Here is a 24,977-nt window from a genome sequence, read left to right as displayed (position 1 = left end):
ACCTATTGGTGGAGTTGTAGTAACAGGAGTGGAAGTGGCTGGGGCATGTAAGTTTCTTTGATATTGTTACTATGGAGTTGGAGCATGTGAAGAAATACTCTGGAGATGCTAACTATGGGCAGCACGGTGGCTCATTGGTGGTCTTAGGTTCAGAACAATGACAGTATCTGCATGGAGTTTGGATGTTCTCCCCATGTTTCTGTTCGGATTCCTCCCACACTTCAAAAACATACTGCTAGGGAATTTAGATTGTGAGCTCCACTGGGGACAGCAAGTGATGACAATGTATCTAAGGTGCTGTGGAAGATGTCCACACTAAAATAAATAAAAAGATGCAGGAAGTGATCCTTGGCCCGTCCGCATCCATACTTTGAGGCATATACATTGGGGCTTCAGACTGTCCATCATGGTCTGAGTATTGATTGGTAAGCACACTGCTAATATATGCTCATAATTATGTATTGATCTTTGACTTGTTAATAGCACTAGCCTTTACTATATACCGATGTATAGGTCATATTATTGTGATGCTTGGGAAGGACTGATGTAGACAAAACGCAGCGTTTTTGGGGTTGATTAAATAAACGAACCATTGAGGGGATGCTAACATCATTGAATCTGTCGGTCATTTTTGATATTCTTTTTAAAGGTTTTCTGCAGGTGGCTATGATTCTAATTGGCTGTAAGATTTGGATGCTTCTCTTCCCTGTGGAGTTATCCTCCAGTGTTACTAAAGTCGGTGTGTTGGCTATGTCTCATTTCTTCTAGTTAATGAAGGAGTTCCCACTGCTGAGTATGTTCAATATTCATGAGAACTTGTTAGAAGCTTTGCTAGAGCTCCAGGCATATGCAGATGTACAAGCAGTTTTAGCAAAGTATGATGGTGAGTTCATGCCTCGTACATTCACATCCTCATGCACCATGTCTTTATATTTGCTAATTCTCTCCTTGCAGCCTGAACACCTGTTTTTGAGCATTGTTACAAAAATATGGCTGTCATGGCCAATCTATATTTTGGGTGGGAGAGGGTTAGTGGCCATTTCATTTAAAGTAAGTTTTATTGGCACTATACAAGCCTTTCTGTCGTCAGAAGACTTTAACCGGTGGCATTGAGATCAAATGTTATGTAGAATGAAACATAAGTAATTCCTCCTTAGGTACTTATGAACTACAGTAATAAAGGTGAGATCACAGACATATTTTCCGCTCTGGAAATGCATCAAAATCTGCGTTTCAATCTGAAGTGGATATCCACATCCACTTTTCTTGTACTTCAAAACGCAAATCCACGACAGCAAATCTGCAGTGTATACGTTACATGTGAACATACCCTAAGGATATCTTCTTCGGGTTATTGTATTCATGTTACTGCAAGTCTGACCATTCATAGATGAATGTTGGCTTAACCCATCTATTTTTGGTGGGTGTCCCTACTTACTCAGTGGCAGACATTGGGTGAAAGAAGGGTCCAGCTTTTTGGCATTCAGCATGCCCTATCCTTTTGTTCTCAGGAGAGAGAAGTCACCACCAGAGGAGTCTGGCAGTGGCTTTCTCCAATCTCCCCATTGAAAGCCCATTCATGCTTGGTGAGCTAAATCCTTCATGTCTATATTATTATTTGGGAAAGTTCCTCCAAGGGCTCTTTGACATCAGGGCTATTATTTTTCATTCTTTTGCCCTGTTTATAGAAGCAGAAAAATGGAAATAATGGAAGTGCCGGATTCACTGACACAAACTGAGCCTAACAAATCCCATTGACTATAATGGCATCCGTTCAGTTTCTGTTCTGGAGGGAAAAAATTAAGCGGAGAAGAAAGTCTTGCATGCAGGACCTTTCTCTCCTCTGTGATGGGAGGATCTGAACAGAGCCTCCAATGCAGATGTGAACAGGCTCTAATGTGTATTGGTAAGTTGACGTTGAAGAGGACCTGTCACCACTCCTGACATACCTGTTTTAATAGATTCATGCATTCCTGGTGTAATAACAATTCTGGAGCATCTATTCCTATGTCTCTGTTGTGTCATTCCTTTTATTATTTCTACTAGAAGTTGTGAATGAATTGCTAGCAGTCTGCAGTAAGGGTACAGAGGGGTATTAACCAGTTGGGGGGGTGTACCTGCACAGTCTGACTCTATCTAATCAGAGAGTGCTGCCATTGTCAGACTGTGCAGGTACACCCCCCCCCCCCAACTGGTTACCTCCCCTCTGTACCCTTACTGCAGACTGCTAGCAATTCATTCATAACTTCTGGTAGAAATAATAAAGGAATGGCACAACTCACAGACATAGGAATAGATGCTCCAGAAGTGTTATTACACGGGAAATACATTAAGCTATTAAAACAGACATGTCAGGAGTGGTGAAAAGTCCTGTTTAAAGGATATACATTTATTAAAACAAATTTTTTTTCTATTTCACAGTTTCTATAATCATATTTTTTAAATAATTTTATAATTATTTGCTGTTTCTTCGTGAAAGCATGCCTACGTGCTGGTCTTTAATTACTGCTTTTTGGTCTTTTCTTTTACAGATATAAGTTTACCAAAATCTGCCACAATATGTTACACAGCAGCACTGCTCAAAGCACGGGCAGTATCAGACAAGTGAGTGTCACAGATTGTCACATCACCAATTCCTCCATCATGTACAGGGAATACATAGATTAACATTTGCCTCATATAGTTTATCAGAATATTCCTGTTTTGTTGCAGGGATATTACTGCACTCTTCCAAATCTTCATGGTGGCTCGCTGTATTGTACACCTTCTGTTAGAACAGATAGAAGCCACGCTCCACACTGAATGCAGCAGCCTTGGAAACCCAGTCCAGCTACAATATATTCTGATGAATTTTATGAAGAAATGGCAATCTATTGTTCATTGTTGTGTGTTTTTTTTACTAAGCAGGGGGTATTTCCGTGCAGAAAAGTAAAATCCACTTTGATTTAGTGCAGGGAATAAAAGGAAAGGATCCTGCCAGGAAAAAACCCCAGTATAAACGGCAGCTTAGTTGGGGCCGGCATAGCTAGTATTGTGGGACAGCATGCTGTTCAATGTGTGCGCTCATGGAAGTGCAAGTAATTTTTGTTTTCATTCTTTTTGTCCTGTAGATCGACCAGTACCTGCAACATCTTTCCTCCCTACACAGCGACTCCAGCTTGGGAGGGCAGGGCAATGGTTGTCACAGCTTTCCCTGGGTGTCTGCCTGCCAAGTGCAGCTCTGGAGTTAGCCGTGAGGTGTGAGGTGAGAAAGAGATTGCATGGTCTGGTTTATTTCCTCTATACTAGGGCATATAGCGACATGCTGGAGCAGTATGTAATACCGCTACCCCACTCCATCTGCATTGAGCCTCATTTATAGGGCAACATTCCATAAAATGACACAAATACAGTAAATGTATGTGTACTGTTGTGTGATTCTCACTATCTAGAGAGCGAGTTTAGAAAAACCAGTAATGAAAGCTATAGCCTATGACTATGTACACAGAGCCCAGTGTTACTTCTTGTATTTAAAAGTTTATTTTTTACTCAATCAAACCAGTTTTTTTTTTTCTTGTCGTTCCCAGATTCTCCCCAGAAGCCGCATCACGGCGAGGGCTCAGCACAGCAGAAATGAATGCCGTAGAGGCAATACACAGAGCAGTGGAGTTCAATCCACATGTGCCAAAAGTATGTCTACCAATGACACTGGCTTTATGAAGTCTGTTTGGTATCCACAGTATAGTCAGTTTACATGACAGGATCCCTTTCTAACTTTTAGGCAGGTTTCAGACAACAATGGCTATAATACACATGGAATACACCTCCCCCAGTCCTACTGACCCAAACATAGATCACTTTACAGGTGCATCTCAATAAATTATCATATAATCGAAAAGTTAATTTATTTCAGTAATTAAATTTAAAAAGTGAAACTCATATATTAGATAGATTCATTACACACAGTCTGATCCATTTCAAGCATTTACTTCTTTTAGTGTTGATGATTATTGCTTACAGCTAATGAAAACCCAAAAGTTAGTATCTCAGAAAAAAAGTATTATATAAAAAATTATTTATAATAGAGAAATGTTGATCTACTGAAAAGTATGTACAGTAAATGCAGTGAATACTTGGTCGGGGCTCCTTTTGCATGAATTACAGTATCAGTGCAGCATGGCATGGAGACGATCAGCCTGTGGTACTGCTGATGTGTTATGGAAACCCAGGTTGCTTTGATAGCGACCTTCAGCTCTTCTGAGTTGTTGGGTCTGGTGTCTATTATTTTCTTCTTGACAATATCTCATAGATTCTCTATGGGGTTTAGGTTAGGTGAGTTTGCTGGCACAGTGATGCCGTGGTTGTTAAACCAGGTATTGGTACTTTTGGCAGTGTAGGCCGGTGCCAAGTCCTGCTGGAAAATGAAACCAGCATCTCTATAAATCTTGTCAGCAGAAGGAAGCATGTAGTGCTCTAAAATTTCCTGGTAGACGGCTGCGCTGACTTTGGACTTGTTATAACACAGTGGACCAACACCAGCAAATGAAATAGCTCCCCAACTATCATTGACTGTGGAAACTTCACACTGGACCTCAAGCAACTTGGACTGTGTGCCTCTCCACTCTTCCTCCAGACTCTGGGACCTTGATTTCCAAATGAAATTCAAAATTTACTTTCATCTGAAAACGGCACTTAGGATTACTGAGCAACAGTCCAGTCTTTTTTCTCTTTGGCCCAGGTAGGACACTTCTGACTTTGTGTCTGGTCATGAGTGGCTTGACACAAGGAATGCAACAATTGTAGCCCTGGGTGTCCTGGATACACCTATGTGTGTGGTGCCTCTTGAAGCACTTACTCCAGCCGCAATCCACTACTTGTGAATCTTCCCCAAATTTTTTAATGGCCTTTTCTTCACAATCCTTTTGAAGGCTGCAACATGTAATAAACAATCTACATAATATTTCACTTTTTAAATTACTGAAATAAATGGACTTTTCAATGATATTCTAATTTATTGAGATGCATCTGTAGAACCCTTATAGCCTTAGGAAGAACATGATGTTCTATCTATAATGTACTTTGTTTATTACTTAGGATATATTTCCTAAAATTACCCTGTGTGTGACTTTTACCAGAGTCGGGTAACAAGTACTTTGAACTGTCACAATTAATATTTCACAAAGCACAAGGATGTGGCTGTCACGACTAGGAAAATGAGGCCTCTGGCTGGTAGCACATTCCATTTTCGAAGACCATGAACAAAATCGGCTTATAGGTGGTAAAATGTCATTAAAACACTAAATGATGCAAAAATATGCTAATCTACCACCCCTCCAGATTCTTTAACTGTATACATCATCCAGTTTGGGGCGCATGTCTTCTATACCAATGATTTATGATAGTCTAAGCCTGTACCAAGTGTACCATGCTCCTACTAGTCTGAAAAATATTATAGACAGGCATGACTGGTTTGAAAAACGGGCAGGGTATGTCAACCCACGTTATGTCGGTGAGGCTTCGGCCTGCATATACCTCACCCTTGTTCAAAAGTCTATAAAAGAATATCGGAGAATTAAAAATGTTCTACTAACATCTTAGAAAATTAGTCCGACATTTCCAGTTAGCTATTGAGGTTACTGTTTGGATAACTGTTTTCTAGGATTTGCATTATTAGCTGCCCATCCATCACTGGAGACTTGTAGCATATGTTTGAGTGAGCTGAATATATTCCACCAAAACAGAAAAATAGCCATATAGTATAGGTGGACAGGAGGGAAATTGTGTAATGTAATTAGAGAGAGAGTGACACCTTTCGGTTTTGTTGTGGAGGCCTTTTTACCAAAAGTGACAACAGAAAGTGTGGCCACATTGATGGTTTCTTAAATTGGTTTCTGAAACTGTTGTTGATTGGACATGCTGTTATTATCAATATTCCTTGTCCTCTCTAGAAAACGGATAATAGTTTGCAGTTTTTAAAGCCACATTCAGATGTGATGGCTTTGTTGCAGACAGGGCCGGCCTTAGGTGTTCAGACGCCCTGTGCGAGCTAACCTTGTGTCACTAAGTGAGCACTTCCTGTCAGTCCGGCCGGGTACAGGAAACAAAAGCTCCTGTACCGCGGATCGAACAGAGCTCGGCCATGCTACATTAACAGCACACAGCAGGCACAGGCAGGATTCTTTAGAGCGGCAAGCGCTCAGCTTCAGCCGCTCAGGCGGCGCAGCATGAGTGGCGCCGCCGGCCGCCCGAACTTATATAAGCAACTTTTTTTTTAAACCGCAACGGGCGCCCCCTGCTGGATACAGGGGAGGGGGAGATGGAGGGGGCGGGGGCCCCGCCCCGAGGGAGAACACAAGTGCCGCCTCGCCTGCCGCATATTACATTGCGAGCTGTCGGCCGCCCGGCGCCCCTGTTGCTATGGCGCCCTGTGCGGCCGCACAGCCCGCACACCCCAAAGGCCGGCCCTGGTTGCAAATTTTGGTTGCATATGCCATGTTGAAGATGTGCTACAAAGCACCGTACCATTCATAAGCCCCTTTCATACAAGGCAGAGAAAACTGAGCAGATTTCAGGACATGCTGCAGATTTTCAAATTCACAGTATTCCTTATATGTTGTGGATCCAAGTCCTGTAACAAAATTCACTTGCAGATTTGGGCCCCATTCACGTGACCATTTTTTTTGGTCCATTTCCAATCCGCATTTTTTTGCGGATGGGATGTGGACCCTTTAATTTCAATGGAGCCTGAAAAAATTGAGGTTGTATTCATATGTCCTTTCTATAGCCCTGCTCAAAAGATAGAACATATTCTGTTCTTGTATGTTTTGCCTACAAGAATAGGCGTTGTTACAATGGGTCCCCAAAAACGGATGCCACACGGACATCACACGAACGTCATCCATATTTTTTGTGGATCCACGGTTTGCGGTCATGTGAATGCACCCTTAGATTAAGCGGTGGAGATATTGTATAGGAAGTTGTCTGAATTCATGTAAGGTGAGAGATGTCACTTACACATCTGTATCTCTTCTTTTGTATCTTAGTACCTTCTTGAAATGAAAAGTTTAATACTGCCCCCTGAACACATTCTGAAGAGAGGGGACAGCGAAGCAATAGCATATGCTTTCTTTCACCTTCAACACTGGAAAAGGGTAGAGGGAGCTTTAAATCTCTTACATTGTACGTGGGAAGGGAGTAAGTATATTGTTCTTTTCTAACTTCTATTGAACAGCATAACGTGAACTGGACATTGTCGGGGTCATTTATCAAACTGGTGTCAAGTAGAACTGGTTTACCCACCTAGTTTCCCATAGCAACCAATCAGATTCCACCTTTAATTTTTTCACAGCTCCTTTGGAAAATGAAAGGAGGAATCTGATTGGTTGCTATGGGCACCTAAGCCATTTTTTTCTTTACACCAGTTTGATAAATCTCCCCCTGTGCCTCTTTGTAAGGCATCAGATTCTTTAAACTGGATTTACAAAGATTTTTTAATCAGCCAACGATTACATGTGTTTGGTGAATGGCAGATCATGGGATTGGACAGGCTTTCAATCTATGGGATTCTTTTACTTCCTGCAGCATAGGCGACTGCTTATCTCTGATCCTATCATAAAAATTAATTTCCCAGCATTCTTTAATTGGAAGCAATATTCAGTCTGTACACATCAGTTACTTGTGAAGGGGTTATGCCACTAATAATTTCCTTTCCACTGCCGAGTACATCGCTCAGAGCAGTCCCATGGAAGCAAATAGAGAAGTGGCCGTGCATGCTCACTACTACTGCGTTCTCATGAGACAGTTCATTGGCACTTGGGTGGGCCCACAGTGATGAAACACTTATTTTCTATCTCGTGGATGTGAAATAAGTGTTTTAAGTACCAGTGTTTTAAAGGGGTTCTCCAGGATTTTCATGTTGAGGGCCTATCCTCGGGAATCGGTGGGGGATCGACTCCCGACACACTTGCCGATCAGCTGTATGAATAGGCTGCAAGAGCGCTTAGGCCTCTTCCTAGACCATGTGATGTCATGTTCATTGGTCCTCAATCAAATCATATTGTTAATGGCATAAACATTTATCGCACAACAGGACCACAGTGGTGCAAAAACGTCGATATCCCAACTTGACTCAGAGTTAGGGTCCATTCACACGTCCGTTTTTTCTTTCCTGATCTGTTCCGTTTTTTGCGGAACAGATCAGGACCAGTTCTGGACCCATTCATTTTCAATGGGTCCTGAAAAAAATCGGACAACACAATGTGTTCTGTCTGTTTCCGTTGTTCCGTTCCGCATGTCCGATTAAATATAAAACTTTTCCTATTCTTTTCCGCAAAAATCGGATCCTGGTACAATACAAAGTCAATGGTTCCGCAAAAAACGGATGACATTCGTATGTCATTACGCATGTCATCCGTTTTATGCGGAATCCGTTCCTGGAAATTAAATCCTGCCCACAGAAATCACTTATTCACTTTTAAAAAAAATATATAATTCTAAGAAATCCAAACAACTTTATTTGCTTTGTGAAATTTATACATGTTTCTGTTTTTTGCGGATCCGCAAAAAACTGATGACATACGGAAACATTTTTATGAACAACGGATCTGCAAAAAACGGACCGAAATTCGGGATATAGAAAAATACTGACGTGTGAATGTAGCCCTAGGGTCCATTCACACGTCTGTTGTTTCTTGCCTGATCTGTTCTGTTTTTTGCTGAACAGATCTGGACCCATTTATTTTCAATGGGTCCTGAAAAAATTCGGACAGCACAATGTCTGATTTTATTATTATATATTTTTTTTTTCAGGACCCATTGAAAATGAATGGGTCCAGATCTGTTCAGCAAAAAACAGAACAGATCAGGAAAGAAACAACGGTCATGTGAATGGACCCTTAGGCTACATTCACACGTCAGTATTTTTCTATATCCCGAATTTCGGTCCGTTTTTTGCGGATCCGTTGTTCCTGAAAATGTTTTCGTATATCATCCGTTTTTTGCGGATCCGCAAAAAACGGAAACATGTATAAATTTCAATAAGCAAATAAAGTTGTTTGGATTTCTTTGAAAAAAATAAATAAATAAAAAGTTTCTGTTTGCAGGATTTAATTTCCAGGAACTGAATCCGCATAAAACGGATGACATACGTAATGACATACGAATGTCTTCCGTTTTTTGCGGATCCATTGACTTTGTATTGTACCAGGATCCGATTTTTGCGGAAAAGAATAGGACATGTTTTATATTTTTTCGGACATGCGGAACGGAACAACGGAAACGGACAGCACACATTGTGCTGTCCAATTTTTTTCAGGACCCATTGAAAATCAATAGGTCCAGATCTGGTCCGCAAAAAACGGAACAGATCAGGAAAGAAAAAACGGACGTGTGAATGGACCCTTAAGGTGCTCTCTCCCCCCCCTCAAATCCTAACAGGCCTCTCACCCAGTTAAGGCAGTACTCTCTGCTCTGCACTGATGAGGGGCAATCACCCCGAAACAGCTGTCTGCAGATGAGGTGCTGGCTTATTTAATATCTGAGTCATGTCTCGAGGCTTATTTAAAGAGCTGAACACTGACTTATAGGACAGCTGCCTTACATCTGGTGACATTAGAGGCAGAGCTTGTTATTTGCATCCCTTTCTTACCAGAATTCCAGAGGAGCATGAATGGCCTATAAGTCTCCTCATGCCGATTTAAGGTGCTCTCTCCCCAAGCAGAGATAGTACCCCCAGACTCAGAGTAAAAGACGCACACAAAAAATCAAATTGGCTTTTTTGGGTGGTTTCTTTATCAAAAATACTTCACATTATAGTGCATACAAAAATGACTTGTGGTCAAAAACACATATTTATCACAAAAGTCCATACCTAGCAATAAAGTCCTGTGTGCATAGTGTCCATCTGAGGTTCAGCATATGTGGTGCCTAGCAAGCATGTAGCTACGTTTCGGAGATCAAGCATTGCGGACCCCTGAAACGTAGCTACATGCAAGGGGAGTTGCTTGAAATCAAATAGTTCTCATGTCGTACCATAGGGTAAACTGCATTTTGCTACCTACCTTGGGTAAAATAGCAGGGGACTTGAATTCTGGGCATCCTTGCAATCTTTGATGATAAGATGTACATAGGCAAACCTATACTCTAACCCGATCTCTGCCAGGTCAGTTTTCACACTTTTGACAAACACAAATAAAACCATAACATAAAGGCCTATAATTATAAGACATGCAGACATTATATATGGATTATCCTGAATTTCATTACTGCCATATTTACAATACTTAGAAATGTGATGTTTTCAGTGCACATTTTGATAAAATTGTGTGAGCCCATCTGCCCCGATAGGCAATCTTATCACTTGGGACCTTTCACAAAAGGGGCTGTCCTCTCCTGGGCCTCCAAAATGAACTCTGTAGAATCCAGCTATATTGTGAGTGCACTGCCAAGATGGAAGCAGCCGCTTCCTCAAAATGTACAATGCAAAAAAACTGATGAGGCCAATGCTTCCAAACAACCTTGCAGACAGGTCAGTTTTCACACTTTTGGCAAACGCATATAAAACCTGAACTTAAAAAAAATAAAAGCTCTTACCCACATTTTCTCTGTACTTAGGACATGTCAGGTCATCTTTGTTTTAGTAACTTCTTGCATTCTCCATGTAATAACAATTCTATAGAATCTCTTTGTATAACTCTGTGATGCCTCTTTCCTTTATTAGTCCTGCTGGAAGTTATGAATGAATTGCTATGAAGGTGGTGGGTCGTCAAACTATGCAAACACATCCCTAACTGGTAACACCCATCTGAACTTTCATTGTTAGCAATTTATTCGTATCTACTAGCAGGGATAATAAAGTTATGGGACACCACAGAGTCAAAGGAATAACAAGGACAATGCAAATAGCTGCTTAAACAGACATGTGCGGAGCAGTTACAGGTCCTCTTTAAGTACAAAAGATAAAGAACTGGTCATATACATAACTTGTGGCCAACTGTTATCTCTCCTGATACTCCCCATGCACATGCATACTCGGCTTGGCAGGTACTGTGAATGGCAGAGGGGAAAAAGCTGCTGCCAGAGACACCTGTGATTGGTGGCCTATCTTCTCAAAAATCAAAGGATCGGACATGTTGAAATCCAACAGCCAGACCCTTCTTTCCCCTGACATTTACTATCAGGGAGATTTGGGAGGGCCCCATCTAATCAGCTAAAGTCTAATGTGTATGCCCAGCTGAAGTCTTTCCGTACAGATAGTAGGAATGTGGTGGAACGGAATGCTCTTTTTATGAGGTGAAATGTTAGTTGTTGAGAGGATAGTGTGGCCAACATGTAATTGTACGTGTTACCTCTTATTCTTCACCATAATTGCATGTCTTTGAAGACCCAGCACATTACTATTACATCATATAATGTTTCTTTTATTTATTTTTTGAGCTGCAAATTAGTCCAAGTCATCTATCCTTCTAAATCTAATTATTCTGGCAGCCTGGCTACATCTAACTCGTGGCTCTGCTTTCTCTAGGACAAGGACTGTAGGTAGTAATAGATGCCATCTTGCCGGCACGCTTGGCGTGGTTCTGCACTACGTAATTGTCTTGTAGTTTACACACTTCACCAGCAGATGGCAGATTTGCATATACCATTCTTTTACTCCTGCTTTACGAACTGCCAAGTACAATTACAGATACAGTTCCCATAAAATAATTACATAGTAATTAAATGTTCATATTTGTTTTGTATGTCTCATGTTCTGTATCAAGTCAGTATAATTGGGCCTCTCCTGAGAGGTTGTATAATTGCATCTTTGGGTACATTATAGGCAGAGTCCCTGAGGCTTCTCCCTTTCAGGTAGTAGCTCAAGGCTGGATTGTGATTCTCGTGTTAGACTGGCCAAGGATATGGTCACACATCAGAAAAAGCAGCAGGTCCACATACAGACCAGTCCTAGAAACGCAGCAATTCGGCCTAGGTGTAGGGATAATACCTACTTGGTCAGTTTTGTTAGATCACCTGGAAATCTGAGGATTTTTAGATTTTTCACATGGTGCAATGCTGCATAGCGGAGTGCTCCATGGCAGCAGGAGCGCCCTTGGGTTGGTATGGCCCAGAGCCTGACAGCAGGGGTGGTTTTAGGCTTCTGGGATACTTCCAGCAGGTCCTGTATTGTGGTTGTGGCACATTAGTGTAGGGACTGAATTTTGATCAAATTGTGCTTAGTAGCAATCGATAAGTTAATTAAATGTGGATAAGTGGTCTGTTTTTTTTTGGGGGGGGGGCTCTCATTACTAATGCTTGTGTTGCATTGTGTATCTATCGTCTCAACAACATTTTACCTTTTCCTTTATTACAATGCAACATTAATTGTGCTTCTTCTGCCTCTCCAGATAAGTGTTTACATGTTCGGATATAATTTTAATTAGGCCTGCACAATATATCTCCAAAGCAATCGCAATTAATCGCCATATCGCAATCGCCAATTTGCCGACCCAAAAATGCTGCAATTATATTACCATATTTTTCGCTTTATAAGACAAACTTTTTCCCCCCCAAAAGTGGGGGAGGGGGGGGGAATGGCAGTGCGCCTTATAAAGTGATGGTTGACTTTTTACGTGGTTGACACAGTCATCAGTTACAGTGCGGGGAGGGAGGAGGGGCTGGAGGCAAGTCGTTATTTTAATGAACAAATGTTCTTTGATTTATTCTATTTTATTTATCTGTTCTGTGCAATGCTATTAAGAAAATGGGAAGTTTTGTATTTTGTACTTTTGCAGTAATGCAAATATGTTATTTAATTTAGTAAAAGATGTTTTATTTTGAAAAACACTGTGCATTTCAGTTCTTGAGTTAAGCATAACTACATTTCTGCATTATCAGTAATTTGTGTGTGCTTTTGCCTTGAAAATCCAAGCAAATAGACCTCTAGCACAATTCCCTTAAAATATCGCATCGCATACCGTTATCGCAATTTTTAGGGCCCTAATCGCAATCGCACAAAATTCCCATATCGTGCAGCCCTAATTTTAATCAACATATCTAGTTGTTTTATGTCTGAGCCAAGCACAACTGATGACATTTTTGTGCACCAATCCAGCACAGGAGACATCTGGCATCACAGCTGATCCCAGAACTGCTCCCTTAGGAAAGCATGGATCAGTTTTTGCATCAGTTTCCCTCTGGCATTTCTGTACCACAACCAAAGGAAACAAAACTGGATTGATGGACAAAAGAAAAGGGTCCTTAGCTCATAGTTTGATTAGTAAAAATAATGGAGTAGGGGACAAGTATCTGATAAGCAGGGGTGCGAATGCTGGCACCCCACAAATCACAGGAACAGGTGTACCAAGTTCCAGGTGGTCGAACATGCGTTCTACTTCTCCATTCATGCTTTATGAGACTGCTGGTGATAGCCGAGCACTGCAATCTGCTAACTCCAGCAGTCCCATGGAGTACCAGTATGCATACTCAACCGCGCATCTGTTAATTAATGGAATGGACCCCTAGATTGTCCACCAGTTGGTTCCTTATCCCCTATCCTCTGGATAGGTGACAAGCCATTTAAAGATACGTTTTAAATTTAGCATTTCAGGAGCATAATGTTTTCTTACATTAGTTACCAGTCCCAGAAATGGCAACCTGGGAGCATCTTTCACAGGAAAACGCTCAAATATCAGGGCACGGCAAAAATGGAACTGAAAAGGGCTGAGCTGAATATAGTTAGACCCGCTGTGTTTAAAGGGGTTGTCCACTTTTTACTATTGATGACCTATCCTCAGGAAATCAGATCGGCGAGGGTCTGACCCATCAGATGTTTGAAGAGAAGGCAGCTCTCATACAAGCGCTACCTACTCTCCTCTGTTTACCTGCACGCCACAGCATTTGCAGTGGTGAGCACTTGTAATTACAAGTACGGCGTCCCCATTCACTTCTATGCGATGGCTCTTTCTGTTCAAGTGCATAGGAAGGAGCCTTCCCATAGAAGAGAATGGAGACTCCATACTTATAATTATACTGCTCACCAGTGTAATTGCTGCGACGTGCAGATAAACCGAGCAGAGAAGGCAGCACTTGTATGAGGTGGGGATGCCAGGAGTTGGACCCCCGCCAATCTGATATTAATAACCTATCCTGTATGTTTCTTCCTCTCCTGAAGAAGGGGACATATGTACTTCCCCGAATCATGTTGAGCTTATTTTTAATAAGAATAAAAAAATACTTTCTACTACATTCTTTGAAGTTCCTGTTACCATCCTTGGGATATAAGAATCCACTACATCACTGAAGCGACCTCGGCAAGGGAGGAGAGGGCTTAAGTGTATTGAGTTCATCTTGTGCCCCTCTCCCTGGTGAAGTGAATGATAATTCCTTTCATTTAATTATTTATTTATCCACTTATTGACACTACTGGCTACCTGTCTTTTGCACTCCCACTGTATTCCCTACACCTCTGTGTAGCCCCCCTTTTTACCTTCTTATCATTTTGTGCAGTTCATCCCTGTTGCTGGATGAATTGAAATTTGCGGGTGCAGCCTATTGACCAATTCTCCTATAGGTCCACTGTAGTCCCCTGGTGCTTCTTCCCACTTATTTTCCTCATCCTATTCATCCATCCGCTCCCCTACCCTCCGAGTTTTAACTTTTTTTTTTTTTTTTTTTTTTTTTTTATATTTGCTGAAAGTAACTAATCCATATTTTCACTCTCTGCAGTCCTGGATACATTTCAAATGCTTTTCGAAAAATATCTAAAGCATATTTATAATTCAGAAGTATCCAGGAGAAATTTTATTTAACTTATAGGCAGAAAACTGCATTGTGTAAATTGGCGCATAAAGGCGCATTTACACTCCCACATGAGCAGCACATTGTCGGCAGGGAAGCGTTCTTTCCCGACAGTCGGCTGCTTATTCAGTGGGAGTGAAGCACTGCATTTACTTCACATGCAGCAATCATCTCCACAGTATGGAGGTGCTACTGCTATCACTCATCATACAGTTGCACTGTTTCTGGGCAGCAGATCGCTGTTTAGACATTACAATCTGCTGCCCAGAAACGATAATTTAGGTGCCTGCACAAACAGGATTACTCAATAAACTAGTATTTTGCTTACTTATCGGGTGATCGGTGGCATCGTTACACAAGCAGATTGTCAGGAACGAGTGTTCACAGGAACGTTTGTTCCCAATGATCTGCCAGATTATCTACTTCTACCTTGCTTTATTAATAATTGAGGGTTTTACTTTGAAGGCTATGTATACCTTAAGGGGCAATTTTTTTATGATTTGCATTTTACTCGTTTTGGGATAAAAATCTCTAATTTTTTTTTTCATTGGGTCTTTATTAAAAATATTGTGCCATTCTGTCACAAAGGGTTAACGGTTTTTCTAACTGTGTGACTGGTCCTTTCACTTTGTGCAAATAACCCTCCTCTCTAAGCTAAGAGATCATAAACACATCTCAGTTCTTATCTTAATGGTAAGAATGTGGCTTAAATAAGTGTTTATAATGTCAGAGAGCAGAGATGAGGAGCCCATCAGCTCCCTGCCTGATGGAAGAAAAAGAAAATTCAGATCCTGGTAATAGAACCTCTCAAGACCTATTGAAAATTACTATGAGTACAATGCAATAATTCCAAAAAAAATTGCCCCCAAAGGTATACATAACCTTCAAAGGAAAATGTATCTGCCAGTTAAAACCGGATAGTAACACATATCCTTTTTCTTCTAATTTCTTTTTATTTTCTAATTCCAGATATTATTATTCTATTTCCTGAACATGACTATGGGGATGGCCATCTTGCCTAAGCTCTTCTTAACAGCATTTACACAGCATTAAGAAAATTGGTTTACAGCAGCTACAGCGAGGAACAGAAGTATTTGAACACCCTGCTATGTTGCAAGTTCTCCCACTTAGAAATCATGGAGGGGTCTGAAATTTACATTGTAGGTGCATTCCCACTCTGAGAGACAGAATAAAAATCAGGAAATCACATTGTTTGATTTTTAAAGAATGTATTTGTCTTGCACTGCTGAACATAAGTATTTGAACACCTGAGAAACAGCAAGAATTCTGGCTCTCAAAGACCTGCCTTTAAAAAGTCCACCTCTACTCCACTTATTAATCTAACTTAGTAGCACCTGTCTGAGCTCTTTAAAGACACCTGTTTACCCCACAGTCAGTCAGATGCCAACTACTACCATGGACAAGACCAAAGAGCTGTCAAAAGACACCAGAGACAGAATTGTGGACCTCCACAAGGCTGGAAAGGGCTACGGGGCAATTGCCAAACAGCTTAGTGAAAATAGATCAACTGTTGGAGCAATTGTTAGAAAATGGAAGAGGCTAAAGACTACTGTCAGTCTCCCTCGGACTGGGGCTCCATGCAAGATCTCACCTCGTGGGGTATCACTGATGATGAGAAAGGTGAGGAATTAGCCCAGAACTACAAGGGAGGAGCTAGTCAATGACATGAAGAGAGCTGGGACCATAGTTTCAAAGGTCACTGTCGGTAGAATACTACGCCGTCATGGTTTCAAGTCATGGATTGCACGGAAGGTTCCCCTGCTCAAGTCATCACATGTCCAGGCCCGTCTGACGTTTGCCATGAGTGGCATGAGGATGATCCAGAGGAGGCATGGAAGAAAGTCATGTGGTCAGATGAGACCAAAGTAGAACTTTTTGGTCTAAACTTCACTCGTCGTGTTTGGAGAAAAAAGGATGAGTTGCATCCCAAGAACACCATCCCTACTGTGAAGCATGGGGGTGGTAACATCATGCTTTGGGGGTGCTTTTCTGTGAAGGGGACAGGACAACTGCACTGTATTAAGGAGAGGATGAATGGGGACATTTATTGTGAGATTTTGAGCAACAACCACCTTCCCTCAGTCAGAGCATTGAAGATGGGTCGTGGCTGGGTCTTCCAACATGACAACGACCCGAAGCACACAGCCAGGATAACCAAGGAGTGGCTCCGTAAGAACCATATCAAGGTTCTGGAGTGGCCTTGCCAGTCTCTAGATCTAAATCCAATAGAACATCTTTGGAGGGAGCTGAAACTCTGTGTTGCTCAGTAACCGCCACGAAACCTGACCGATCTAGAGGAGATCTGTGTGGAGGAGTGGGCCAAAATCCCTGTTGCAATGTGTGCAAACCTGGTCAAGAACTACAGGAAACGTTTGACCTCTGTAATTGCAAACAAGGACTTCTGTACCAAATATTAACACTGATTTTCTCAGGCGTTCAAATACTTATGTTCAGCAGTGCAAGACAAATCCATGCTTTAAAAATCATACAATGTGATTTCCTGATTTTAATTTTAATTTTAATTTTATTCTGTCTCTCAGAGAGGGAATGCACCTACAATGTGAATTTCAGACCCCTCCATGATTTCTAAGTGGGAGAAAATTGCAGGGTGTTCAAATACTTCTGTTCCTCACTGTACATGGGCCATAGACACAATGGTCAGGAAGGGACCTCATTGACTTCTATGGGAGAGTTTTCTAGGCATGCCCTGTGACTTGTGCAGATGTCATTGTACAAGGAAAGAATAGATGAGCTTTGATAATCCCTAGGGATGAGCAAATTTTGTATTTTGAAGTGCGGGTTCGTGTTGTAGTATTTACTGAACTGCGTTATGGGTTCCGTTACCACGGACCATATCGCAATTTCATGACTGAATGCATAACGTAATGCCTTTTAGAGGCATTCCGTTATTCATTCCATCATAATAAAAGTCTATGGGCTGCATAACGGATCCGTCCGGTTTACATTATGCTGGAGTCCTCTCCTGCAGGCCATAGACTTCTATTATGACGGAATGAATAACGGAATGCCTCTAAAGGCAATCGGTTATGCATTCTGTCATGGAATTGCATTATGGTCCGTGGTAACTGAATCCATAACACAATTCAGTAAATGCCACAACACGAACCCGCACATGAAATTCAAAATATGAAATTCGCTCATCCCTAATAATCAGTTCTTGTGAATGGTGGATCCTGTCTTATCTCTCATTCCTATCCTGCCTGTTATGATATCATCTCTGTGTATAGATAAGCAGTAACTGCAGTAAAGTAATCTGTACAGACTTAGACTTAGTGGCCATTGCAAAAACTGCAGGATTTTTATTTATTTTTTTATATTAGATATTTACATATTGACATGGAAAATTAAAAATTACCAATAAAAATTCTTAAAAAATATGTTTATCCCCTTCCTGACGCAGTGATTTTTGCATTTACATTTTTCACTTCCTGCCTTCACGGAGCCCTAACTTATTTATTTTTCTGTTCACATAGCCATATGAGGGCTTGTTTTTTGTGGGACAAGTTGTACTTTTAATGTCACCATTTAATATGGCATACGATGTAGAGGGAAGCTGGAAAAAAAATTCAAATGGAGTGGAATTGCAAAAAAAAAAAAAATTCTGATACCATTATATGGGTTTAGTTTGTACGGCGTTCACTATGTAGTAAAACTGACTTGTGCTCTCCATTCTCTAATGTCTGTGGAGGCTCCAATCCTGGATTTGTATCACTGATGGAAATAACTGACCAAAATACTGACGTGTGAAAAAAGGCCTCTATCACACAACCGTTTTTTTTCCCGTTTTTTGCGTTCCGTATACGGTCTTCCGTATCCGGTCTTCCGTATCCGTTCTGGTTTTGCGGAACCATCTATTGAAAATGTGATACCCAGCCCAATTTTTTTCTATGTAATTACTGTACGGAACAGAAACGGAAACAAAAAACGGAACAACTGATCTGTGAAAAATAGACCGCAAAACACTGAAAAAGCCATACAGACGTGTGAAAGAGGCCTATGGTATAATACTGAAAAAAAATTGTACTTTTGAAAAAATCCATTTTTTCTTGTCATCGACATTCTGACCCACATAACATTTTTAGCGGCGCGATCTGTAGTTATTGCGAACACCATTTTGGGGGGTATATGACTTTTTGCTCGCTTTATATTCATTTTTTAGGGGGGAATCAAAGTGATGAAGAAACACCAAATTAACATTTTCTTTTCCATTATGTATGGGATACTTTTTTAATACTATTGGCATTTTCGCATGCAGGGATACCCATAATGTTATTTTTTTTAATTGCTTATTTATTTTGATATTGGGGAAAGGAGGGTGATTTGACTCCAACTTGCAGTTGTCAGATTGCAATGTATAAAGAATAATGGAATTTGCACCATTATTCTATATAGAAATAGGTATATTACAGTTCAGTGCTGCCACCTGCTGGCCTAAACTGTAATATACAGATAATGAGCGTATAAGCCTAGTACAGGCTTAGGGTCATTACCAGCATAGAACGATATCCACCAGGGAAAGTCACATTTGACCATGGCATCTGAGGGGTTAAATGTCTGCGGTTGACATTACCGCCAATCACTGGCAATAGCCACGTGTGTTTGCTGTATGAAAGAGCAGGCACCCAGCGGCTATAGCGCTCATGAAGTAAACGATGATGACACATTCCCTTTTTAATGTGTTCAGTCCAGAAGAATATGATAATCCCATTACACCTATTTTACATGCACTACCAAAAATCCATAAGAGGGTTATTACCCCTCAAATGCACCCAATAGTCTCAGGAATTGCTTCATTGACCAAAAGGCTAATGGAGTGGCTTTATTCGCTTCTCCATCTTCTCGTTCAGAGGGTTCCATGGGTACTTTTGCTGAAGATGACGAAAGTTACACAAATGTAAAGTGTAAATCTCAAATGAAAGGAATTATTGTTCCTTCGTCATCTTCAGCAAATTTAGTGATGCCCTTTTGAGAGGAGAATTTTTTTATTTACAGTATCCAACCCTTTTGTGGAGCATGTTCTCTGGTATGGCACGTACATCAGTGACCTCCTAACGATTTGCCAGGTATCTACTAGAGTTTGTGCCCTATATTAACAATACTTCCTTCGATTTGAGATTTACACCTTACGTTCGTTTTTTGGATTTGTGTATTGGTGGACATGCATAATGAGGTTATAAGAATTACCACATTTCAGAAAATACATATGAAAATACAATTTTACACTCCCACAGTCCACATTCGGCTCACTCCATTAAATCTGTGCCAGGAGAAGAAATGATTAGGGCTCTGTACCCTAGAACTAGGCAGAGCCTATAAGAACTAGGTTGAGTGCCAAAGGATATCCCCAGTGGCTGCTGGGTAGGGCATTCCAAAAATTGCACATGCAAAATGCAGAAGGGATTTATTATTAAACATTTTGGCACAATAAAATAAGTTGTATATACCCATACGGGTTTCCATACAATGGATTTTCTTTATATCAACCAATCTGCCTCTTCTTTTGGAAGATGAGGAAATGGAAATGTTACCATCTAATGGCTGTAGGGTGTTTTCAAGAAGGTCACGTACTACAGGAAATATTCTTTCCCCCTAGTTTGTTTATATCATCAAATGTGAATAAAACTTGGCTTCGTTATAATGGTTTATTAGGTGCGGTTCACATCCATGTAAAACATGTATGAATACTTTGCTCTGTAAAACTTTTCAGGATTCAGATGACTTAAATATCTTTCGGATAATTCTGATTTGGTCGTTTGTCATATTGTGAACAGTATGTGACAAAATGTATGTTGAAACTACATTTTGTAGATTTGAAACTTTTTGAGCGCTTTAGGCTACTTTCACACTAGCGTTCGATCGGATCCGTTCTGAACGGATCCGCTCATATTAATGCAGACGGAGGCTCCGTTCAGAACGGATCCGTCTGCATTATATTGGCAAAAAAAAGCTAAGTGTGAAATTAGCCTCAGACGGATCCGTTCAGACTTTCAATGTAAAGTCAATGGGGGACGGATCCGCTTGAAGATTGAGCCATATGCTGACATCTTCAAGCGGATCCGTTCCCATTGACTTACATTGTAAGTCTGAATGGATCCGCTCGCCTCCGCACGGCCAGGCGGACAGCTGAACGCTGCAAGCAGCGTTCAGGTGTCCGCCTGCTGAGCGGAGCGGAGGTCTAACGGTGCCAGACTGATGCAGTCTGAGCGGATCCGCTCCATTCAGACTGCATCAGGGCTGGACGGAGGCGTTCGGGTCCGCTCGTGAGCTCCTTCAAACGGAGCTCACGAACGGACCTATGAACGCTAGTGTGAAAGTAGCCTAAAGCGAACCTTTCACCAGGATTTCACTTAATAAACTATTACCAGTACCTTATAGATATCCTCATTGTGTTTCAATGCATTCTTGTGCCGCTTTCCTGGGATGGATATTCATGAAAAAAAACGAGTTATAAAGTCCTCGTCTCCAGCTCCTGAAGTCACGCTAGAAGTCAAGGGGGTAGCCATTCCCTCACTCCGGGCTGTAACTCCCCTGCCCTAACCCCTCCTCTAAGTAGTGTAACTGACACCCGGCTCAGTCGCCGGGACCGCGCTTGTACAGGCGGCGCATGCGCAGTCAGACTCAAGCGCGATCCTGTAACTGAATCGCGCGTGAGGAAGAGAAGACAGGCAGGCATCGGGGACGGCGCATGCGCGATTCAGTTACAGGATCGCGCTTGAGTCTGACGGCGCATGCGCCGCCTGTACAAGCGCGGTCCCGGCGACTGAGCCGGGTGTCAGTTACACTACTTAGAGGAGGGGTTAGGGCAGGGGAGTTACAGCCCGGAGTGAGGGAAGGGCTACCCCCTTGACTTCTAGCGTGACTTCAGGAGCTGGAGACGAGGACTTTATAACTCGTTTTTTTTCATGAATATCCATCCCAGGAAAGCGGCACAAGAATGCATTGAAACACAATGAGGATATCTATAAGGTACTGGTAATAGTTTATTAAGTGAAATCCTGATGAAAGGTTCGCTTTAATTGATATTAACCCCTTGGTGACTTCCGCTGTACATGGCACCCTAGCCGCCAGGTTTCTGCTGTTTCAATCAGCAGAGACCCTAGGCTGATGCATATATTTAACTCTTCAGATGCTGTGGTCAAATTTGACCATGGGATATGAGCGGTCCGGAAGCAGAAGCCACGCTCTCCTCCGCCCATAACAGTCGGGGAGACTGAGATCGGGGAAGCTGTTACATTACAGTAATAGCCAGAAGCCTTAAGCAGGCTTCTGTAGCTCCTACTGTAATATACCAATATAGACCAGCAGGTGGCAGCACTGTATTGGTATATTGTAAATGGAGTGTTCTGTGATGGCTATATAGCCATCACAGAACATAATGGGCAATCTAATGACCTTAATGGGCAATGTAACCTTGCCCCAAAATAAAAATACATAAAAAAAAATAAAAAAATACACATTATGGCCATTGCTACGTGCGAAAAACGACGGTGCTATTAAAATATAACATTATTTATCCCATACGGTGAATGATGTAATGGAAAAAAATTAAAGTTGTCGATTCGCCATTTTTTGTCACTTTACCTCTTCAATAAAAATTTAATAAAAAGTGATTAAATAGTTAGTTACACACACTTCCAAATGATATCACTGAAAAGTACATATCGCCCTGCAAAAATAAGCTCTCATACAGCTCTGTACACAAATACAAAAAGTTATAGGGGTCAGAATATGGCGATAAAGAGAAAAAAAGTTTTTTCAAGGCAGTTTTTTTCTGTATTAAAATGCAAGAAAAACGAGGGTAACAGGTCAATTTTACCTCATAGGGAAAGCCGTAAAAATAAATAAATGAATAAAACTGTGGCAGAAGTGCATATTTTTTTCCAATTCCACCCTATTTGGATTTTTTTTTCCAGCTCCCCACTACATTATATGCAATATTAAATAGTGCCATTAGAAAGTACAATTTATCCAGCAAAAAAATAATCCCTCATAAGTCTATGTGAATGAAAAAATCCAAAAGTTATGGCTCTGGGAAGGCAGGAATAAAAACCAAAATGCAAAAACGGAAAATCACATGGTCCTTTAAGGGTTAATAATGCTACCATCGGCAATATTTCTAGTGTGGCAAAACATTTATTCACAATCATAATAGGCCAGTTTGCCACTTAAAAGCTTTTGCTGTAGGGAAATTGACTAAATCATACTGGGGTGGGAACCAGGTCTCTTCTAAGGCCCTTGCACACGACTGTGTGCCCTCCTAGATATACGGTCCGTGAGCGAGCCACATTTCCCGAAGCGGCATCGATTGTGCGCACAGGAGTACACCGCATCATAGATTACAATGATGCTGTACACGTCGGGCCGCTCGCAGGACTATTGTCCCGCACTCATAAGATCTACCCCATGTGTGCTCCGGGCCACCAGAGAGGCCAGCACTTATTCCTATAGTGTGCAAGGACCACCACTAATGGATTGCAGGGTGGTTGTAACCATGGAAACGAGCAGTGTATAATGTGATGGAAAAGTGAATCAAACCAGAAAAGGAGGCAATATGGACAATAACAATACGGGGACTCGATGTGTCAGAAGGCAGCCCGATGCCGTGCAGAGGCTGCCCAATGCCTTGCACTGGATCGGGACCTGCCTTCTATGGGTGCCGAGGAGATGCAGCCTCAGGCTGGGTCTCCTAGGCAACCTGTTAGTGTACTAATCACTGTAGTACACGAACAGGCAATTCATTACAATACAGATGTATTGTAATGCATTGCAGAGGGGATCAGACCCTCAAAAGTGAACTTCAGAAATAAAGTAAGGAAAAAAAAGTAACAAAAAATATGTTTTTAATAAAATTAATAAAGAAATACAATTTAATAAAGTAAAAAATAAATAAACGCCCCATTCCCCTTATTTTATAATAAAAAAAATGAAAAAATGACCGGCTCTATAAATATATCACATGATTAACCCTGTCCGATATATATCATAAAAACATAAAAATGGTGTAAATAAAAAAAGCAATTTTTGTCACCTTGCATCACAAAAGTGCATCAAGTGATCAAAAAGGCGTATGCCCCCCAAAATAGTACCAATCTAACAGTCACCTCATCCCGCAAAAAATTAGCCCCTAACTAAGACAATCGACCGAAAAAAAAAAAAACTATGGCTCAGAATGCTTAGTAGAAGGTCAATTGAGGGTTAAAAAATAAACAAATTAACTCACTCCTCCAATTGATCGCGTAGCTATTATTTTCCCTTATGACCATGTTATAAGGGAAAATAATAAAGATCGGGTCCCCATTCGGATCGTCACCTAGCAACCATGCGTGAAAATCGCACTACATCCGTAGATGCTTGCGATTTTCACGCAGCCCCATTCACTTCTATGGGGCCTGCTTTGCGTGAAAAACGCACAAAATAGAGCATGCTGCGATTTTCACGCAACGCACAAGTGATGCGTGAAAATCACCGCTCATGTGAACAGCCCCATAGAAATGAATGGGTCTGGATTCAGTGCGGGTGCAATGCGTTCACCTCACGCATTGCACCCGCGCGGAAATCTCGCCCGTGTGAAAGAGGCCTAAAAACTTTTTTTTTTTTTTTTTTTTTTTTTTGTTTCAAAAATGCTGTAAAACGTAAGTAAATTAAAAAAAGTATACATATTTGGTATCGCCGCATCCGTAAGAACCTGTTCTATAAAAATATCACATGACCTAACCCCTCAGATGAACAGCGTAAATTTTTTAAAATAAAAACGGTGTAAACAGCCATTTTTTGTCACCTTACATCATAAAAAGTGTAATAGCAAGCGATCAAAAAGGCATACACACCCCAAAATAGTGCCAATCAAACAGTCATCTCATCCCACAATAAATGAGACCCTAGTTAAGATAATCATCTAAAAACTGAAATAACTATGACTCTCAGAATATGGAGACACTAAAACATGATTTACATTTTTTTTTTGTTTAAAAAATGCTGGTATTGTGTAAAACTTAAGTAAATAAAAAAAGTAAACCTATTAGGTATCGCCGCGTCCGTAATACCTGCTCTATAAAAATATCACATGACCTAACCCCTCAGGTGAATACCATAAAAAAAAGTGTAAAAAAAATGAATTTTTGGTCACCTCACATCACAAAAAGTGTAATGGCAAGCGATCAAAAAGTTATATGCACCCCAAA

At 41.1% G+C, this 24,977-nt stretch overlaps 1 protein-coding gene across 3 annotated transcripts in view; it reads left to right on the top strand.

The window, feature by feature from the left end:
• ST7 (suppression of tumorigenicity 7) overlaps nucleotides 1-24,977 on the top strand; it is a 129,465-nt gene that overhangs the window by 83,936 nt on the left and 20,552 nt on the right. For 2 of the 3 annotated variants that reach the window (XM_044277002.1, XM_044277004.1), the window contains 4 exons: nucleotides 769-883; nucleotides 2,532-2,604; nucleotides 3,567-3,669; nucleotides 7,023-7,173. In XM_044277002.1, coding sequence (XP_044132937.1) covers nucleotides 769-883; nucleotides 2,532-2,604; nucleotides 3,567-3,669; nucleotides 7,023-7,173 — 442 coding nt within the window. The remainder of the gene's footprint in view (nucleotides 1-768; nucleotides 884-2,531; nucleotides 2,605-3,566; nucleotides 3,670-7,022; nucleotides 7,174-24,977) is intronic. The other variant, XM_044277003.1, reaches the window with a different exon arrangement.

This window comes from Bufo gargarizans, chromosome 2 (assembly GCF_014858855.1).
Source record: "Bufo gargarizans isolate SCDJY-AF-19 chromosome 2, ASM1485885v1, whole genome shotgun sequence".
NCBI lineage: Eukaryota > Metazoa > Chordata > Amphibia > Anura > Bufonidae > Bufo > Bufo gargarizans.
Note: the sequence above shows the minus strand (reverse complement) of the source record. Positions and strands in the feature narration are given on the sequence as shown.